Source organism: Diplotaxodon limnothrissa, linkage group LG19, assembly GCF_057381915.1.
Source record: "Diplotaxodon limnothrissa isolate DT_005_m linkage group LG19, D_limnothrissa_male_GT1.1, whole genome shotgun sequence".
Classification (NCBI taxonomy): Eukaryota; Metazoa; Chordata; class Actinopteri; order Cichliformes; family Cichlidae; genus Diplotaxodon; species Diplotaxodon limnothrissa.
The window spans coordinates 8,911,991-8,918,481 of NC_140614.1; the positions used below are offsets into that span (position 1 = coordinate 8,911,991).

General features: G+C 41.1%; 1 protein-coding gene across 1 annotated transcript; it reads right to left on the reverse strand.

The window, feature by feature from the left end:
- On the reverse strand, positions 1–1,768 carry LOC146611662 (uncharacterized). Its single transcript, XM_085343267.1, has 2 exons — positions 1,276–1,768; positions 1–387 (listed from the first exon to the last, which is right to left on the reverse strand). The coding sequence occupies exons 1-2, from the start codon at positions 1,626–1,628 to the stop codon at positions 117–119; spliced, it is 624 nt and encodes a 207-aa protein (XP_085199393.1). The 5' UTR covers positions 1,629–1,768; the 3' UTR covers positions 1–116.
- Positions 1,769–6,491: the final 4,723 nt, after the last annotated feature.

Consider the following 6,491-nt stretch of genomic DNA (forward strand, 5'->3'; position numbering starts at 1 on the left):
GTGAAAAGAAGTTTACTGGATTTACAGAAAGTGTGCAATAATTGTTTAAACAAAATCAAGCAGGTGCATCAATTTGGGCACCACAAAAAAGAAATGAAATGAATATTTAGTGTATATCAATGTGTGTGTCTCCTATATGATATATGGGGTGCCTTTGTCTGGACGTGCTTCCCATCCAGAGCTGCACAGCACAGAGGAAAGTTCCAGCGCTCCTGGAATCCCTCTGTGATGGAGCGCCAGTCTCCAGGTGAAGGCACAGCCATGAAGTCGTCCACTAGACAGTCCCAGATGGACGTCGCTGCCTGGGGGGTGATCTGGCTCACCGTGGACACACCGACTCTGAAACTGAACGCGATGGTCCTGAAGGAGTCCCCGGTGACAAGGAACCTGGACAAAATTGTTCAAAATCAGTATTATGTGTACTGCAGTTACAAAATACATTATTCAAATTCCAAAATACTTTTGTGATGTCAGATATAAATCACAAAACTTAAATCTTACATAAAACATTTTGTAATTATAAGGATAATTACAAAATGTATATTAGATAATATCTAAAACAGTTGTGTTTTGTTTTAACTTTAACATATCATAATTTGATTGGTAGCAACTTTCACAACTACAGTGAGCCAATCACTCATAATTCCTAAACATGTCAATCAGGTAGGAATGAAGTGAGACATTAATAGAAATAAAGAGTTGTATGTTGACATGTAGCCCTTTCCTTGCTTAAATCATTAATATTTTTGAAAAATTAATCTGTGATAAGACAGCTCATCAAGATAGAACCATGTAACTAAAGATGAACCAAACTGTTCACAGTTTTATCTAACTCAGTTTTAATAAAGGCTGTGACCCCTGCTATAGAGTCTGACAGCTGCAGGGATTATATACAAATATTCAACTATCCCAGAATTAAACCAGGTCTAAATAAAAAGGAGTGAGTATCACTACAAAGGTTAACTCAGTGGTCCTAATGCTACAGTTTGATATCAGCAAACACCGAGCGCATACATTGATAGGACACCACAGCCATGCTATCATGCAAACACTGATAACAGCATAAATCGAATTAAATCGGGACTTGATGAGACCTTCTGAGTATCACTAGAAATATTATAAAGAGTCGTCTCTGTACCACAGTTTGCTTTCAGTAAACACCGACAGCATTCACTGTTAGCATAGCACATCCATGTTAGCAGTGTATAACTGGATGGATTAGCATATTAGCACAGATATCAATAAAGGACTACCGTATTAAATAGTTTTACTAACCTCAGGCAGACGGACAGGCGCTCTGCAGGTGGGATTGAGCGTCTGTAGTTGGTGTCTAGGCGGGCGATGCTGGGACCGACGAGGGAAAGCAGGTCCTCAAACTGGCCGAGTGAATGACAGTGATAGCGCTGGAATCGGCCGTCATCCAGGCGCAGCTCCTGGAGCAAGTGGTGAAACTCACCAAACTGCTCATGCCTCTGGAGGACCTGATGGACCCAGGTACGGCGAGGACGTCTTTTACGCTGCTGCTCTGCTCTCCACAGTACATAGAGAAGGGAGACTCTCTCTTCAAGCGCTAGCTCGATAGCTGCCATCTTGCAAAGATACCGGTCTGGCACAACTCCCTCCCACATTCCTCCCACATTTCCGGTTCACGCGCGTCAAAATATCATATTTTGACGCGCGATGGATTTTTCTTGGACACGCGTTGAGACGCGAATGTACACGCGTCAAATTAGGGGCGTTTGGGGCGTTTTATTCGCGTCCATCGCGTTCGGTGTGAACACACCGTTAGAGCCGGATCTTTGACGTGAACGACGCGAGCCGGCTCCTTATCACAAGCCGATAAGGAGCTTCTTTTTTTCCGCTTCACTCTGCATGCGAGCCTTGTGCTTTATGCTGGGCAGAGGGGGGAGGGGCGGTAGTTACACTCAGTAGCACAGGAACAGAGCCAGAGGGAGAGAAAGAGAGCCAGGGACAACAACGTCACATTAGAAAGGTATAGTAATCATCCACAACTATTTTTGGTTGTGGATGAAGGATTCAGAAAGTTTATTCATGCAGGCTAATATGACAGAGAATGTGCATGTTCTTTTTGTTTTCATATTATAATTTATATTTAATTGTGTTGTGGCTTGCAGTGTTTTGTGTTGTTTCACTTTAAATTTGTAAAAGAAAAAAGCTGAAAATTTAAATAGTTAAAAGTTGAAATGTGAATAGTTGATTTTTGTATTATATGATTTATTTATTACATTTTATGTGAAGTGAATAAATAAAAGTATATTTACGGTGGCCCCTAGAGACAAAGCACGTACAAACTTCAAATCACGTAAAAACTCCAAAACACGTAAAAACACGTACAAACTCCGAAGCACGTAAAAACTCAGAAGCACATAAAAACTCAAAACACGTACAAAAGACAACAGAAGTGCTCCAGGATGCTGGGCGCAGTGTTGAGCTTTTGTTATCTTGTGGCTACACAAGCCAGCAAGTACCAACGACCGGATTTGGTGTGTGGTAATAACAGGTAAATGAACTTTTTTTAAAAATTATTTGAATATATATGAGTGCCTGTGTATAAATACACAACCAACACACACATGCTTTCAATTGTGTAATTTAAGTGATCTAGTAGCTCTGCTTTGGAAGTTCAGTTCATGCTAGAAATGTGTTTTGTAGTTTGTACGTGTTTTGTCTCTAGGGGCCACCGCATATATTTATATATAAACATATATAAATAAAATCACATTTTTTTTACGTTAGTAATTCCTTTTGTGCATAATTTTATATTATTGTTAATAATAAATTAATTAAAGCAACAAAACAACCTGAAGAGCCGGTTCGGAGCCGAAAGAGCCGGCTCTTTTTAGTGAGCTGAACCGAAATCCCATCACTATTGAATTCAGAAAAGTAGCAGCACATGAAAAAAATGTCATATGATGCAGGATGTGAAAAACATTGGGTACTATTTGATTTTTTTTCTCTCTCTTTTTCATTCGTAATTATTTTCTTGGTAAAAGCTGTTGGAGTGACTCTACATGGAACCTGACCCCTCCTGTTGTCCATGTTGGGTGGGGAAAAGAGGGCATTTGAGCTATCATCTGTTGTGTGACTGTGGAACAGGAACACAGCTGCTAAATGGCAAGAAGCCATTTGGTGTGCACTTTTTTTTCAGACATTTTAGCTGTGTGAAACAGACGGAAATGTCCACTGATTAGCTAACTCTACATGGCTGACCAGGGAAGTGTGAGTATTATGCTAAATGATAACCATTGCTTAGTTTATCGGCTTTTCAGCCTGCTGAGATACATTGGTATGACATACCATGCTACCAAAACGTAGCCTGTACATTCCAGTAAAGACAGAAAAATCTGAGCATGTCGTGTTTAAAATGTAGTGTTGTAGCAATATTTCTGTCTGGGCCACAACAGCAGGTGCCAGTGCATTCACAGCAATTCACAGTGCATTTGAGAGTGAGTTGCTAGCTGGTGTTCAGAACAGTAAAAGGGATCTCTCACGTCTCTCTGTATCCACGCATCTGTGCTCCCGTCACTGTCAGAACTCTTGTTACTTCTTCTGTCAGTAAATGGGTGTTTTCAGAACTCAATGTTGCACCCGTGAGCAAAGCACCACCAAAAGGAAGTTTGTATAAGACTGAAAAATTGTAAAAAGGTTAATGCATTGATCCAAATATCAATAGTATAGATACCAATGCTGGTAATAGTGTCAATACTATTGATTGATAGTAGCATGACTCTGTTTATTTCCCTTTAGTTTGGTATGCAGCCCACTGAATTGTGTGAATATTTGCATTTGCAATACTAACCAATTATTTAATAACAAAATGTAGTTTCCACATTTGCACTGTTGCACAGCACTGCTGCATACGGGTCATGTTTCAGTTGGTGCCAATAAATACCTCTGCTTACTGCATAATCAGTTCACCTGGAAATGAATGCCAATACTTTGCTGCTGATGAGAAAAGGGCGGATGTTTGTGTGGTATACGTTGGTGGATTTTTTTTGTCCAGTGTAAAACCTGGAGCTTAAATCTACTTCTTAGTCCCTGACAGCTTGAGTGATGCTGTCTATGTCTTGACTCAGTGAGCTGAACCCACCTGGGTAAAAAGGATGAGAGGAAATGTTTAAAAAAAAAAGTATTTGTCACTACCTTGGCTTCATGCACACATGTGCTTCTCAGAGTGGTCGTCTCACTGCAATCCAAAAAAAGTCATATATCGAGGCACTCTCCAGGTCACCATTACAGTTTAGGATAAAACAGTCCTTTGAATAACTTTGTTCAACAATTTCTGCGAGTATCAGGACACTGCTCCTTCAACATCAACAACATCCTAAAAATAGCTCTGATTTCCACCAAACATTTACTCACCATATGTGTGAATAATCCGCGGAACTGCTCGGGGTGATAGTTGGAGATATAGAGGCAATTACACAGTAATAGATTCAATCTCAGGCCAAGAGAAACATAATTGGAGAGAGAGCTCTCGCCTACGGGCCAGAATATTGTATACTGTCACTGTGATTATAGACACTTGGCACAGCATGGTGCTGTAGCAATTTAAAATCAGCATATGAATGGCTGACGTTAAATAGAACACTTTAGATCATGGCTTCGATTGCGCCGTAATGTTTGTCTGTGTCAATTTAAAAATACCCTATTTGTTTTCCTGCACGGCCAGTTGGCTGTGATTAAAAGAAAAGAACAATCTACGCTATGATGTTGTGTTTGTACGAAAATGCAAATGTGATAGACGGGTTGCATAGCCAAAAGAAAATGAGGTATTCAAAGAAAACACTGAGGGCTTTGGTACATTTTAATTTCACATACCAAGCACTTAACTGATGTTGTCCAGTGGCCCTGCGCAAGATAACAAGATTTGCAAATTTGAAATGATTGATTATGCAAACAAGCAGAGACGAAGAAGACTTGATGTTAAGAAAACCGAGGTTTACCTAAAGTTTCAGATAAGGATCCTGAAAATCTGTTATCCAGGAAATGTGATGAAGATTCTACAGAAGTCTACAGAAGCGAGACTGAGGTAAGGTCATGCTACAACCCCGTCTCATAGAAGTTCATGAAATAGTCACCTTTGGTTGCTCACGCCAGAAACCCAAGTTTGTCTCATCATCAGTTTTGAATACATTATTCATTAAAGGTATCTCTCTTGGTGATGTTTAAGCAGTGCAATTATTTGTTTGAAAAAACGAAATCATGGTTGGTTGGTGAAAGTACCCAAGGAGAATCCCATGCACTTAAGCTGGGCATACACTGTGCGATTTTTGGCCCATTTTGAACCGATTTTTCAGTCGTGTGACTGTTTTGGGGATTGGCCTGAGTTTTGCCTTAATCGTGTGTCGTGCATTGTGTAGTATACATGGGGTAATAAGAAGCGATTAACACCTCACGACCAGCTCCCAATCATCAATCGTATGGTCGCAAGAAAATCAAACCTGTTTGAAATCTTGTCGCCCCTCGTGAAGGTGTCAACGCAGCCTCTCACACTGCGCACGCGCAAACACAGGAATGGAAGTGAAAAAGATGGAGTAGCACGGCAGTGCAGCGTGTGATCTCGACACAAGCGATGGAGGCACAACTTGTAGAACTTTGGCAAGCTCCTCCGAGCCTTTTCGATGTGGCCTCACAAAATTATCACGACCACAACAACCATGAAAAGAGTTGGATGGACATTGCTGCTCAATTGCAGCTGCCTGGTCAGTGTTTTTTATTAGCAATTTAGACAAGTTGATGGTGGTGTGTGTGTGTCTGTGTGAGTGAAACACAGAGGGAGAGCGAGAGACAGATTTTGTGTTATAAGCCTCGTGTTATTGATGCACAGTGTGAGCACTCAGGTCACATCAGAGCATCGGGCCGTATAGTGTGAGACCCTGCATCGTGACCTACGAACTTCTAACCCCTGCGATTCAATAATACAGTTTAAGCAGGAGCTGAAAAACGCGACTGAAGAAATCGCACAGTGTTTGCCCAGCCTTAGGTACAAAACATCCAAACTCCACACAGAAATGTAGCAATTGCTGGCAGGCATTTTCTGCATTAATATGGAATTGCTAATATATCCCTGAATAACTAGAAGCTGCATTTACTTGTGTTCAATATCAGTGCCCAAGTAAAGAACATCTAAAAATATCTACCCTTGGACAAAGAGACTGTAAGTGCACCTCAGCAGAAGTAAAAACTTTCTTTTCTCGTACAAAAAAAGAAAACCGTCACCCACACACTACTTTGATTCTGCAAAGAGAAGTGCTTGCAGAACACACTGTGCAACACTGCATATTGTGAGAAAGCAACAGCATGACAATCAGCGAGTAGTGCAGGCAACATTACCACAGGATCAGTGTACACACAGCTGCGGGATAGTTGTTTCCTAGAGTTCACGGCGGCGTACGGTGCAGAAGAGAAAGACGTGACAGACTGCGGAGGTGGAGAAGGAGAACAGATGGATTTTGCGTTGCCCTTGT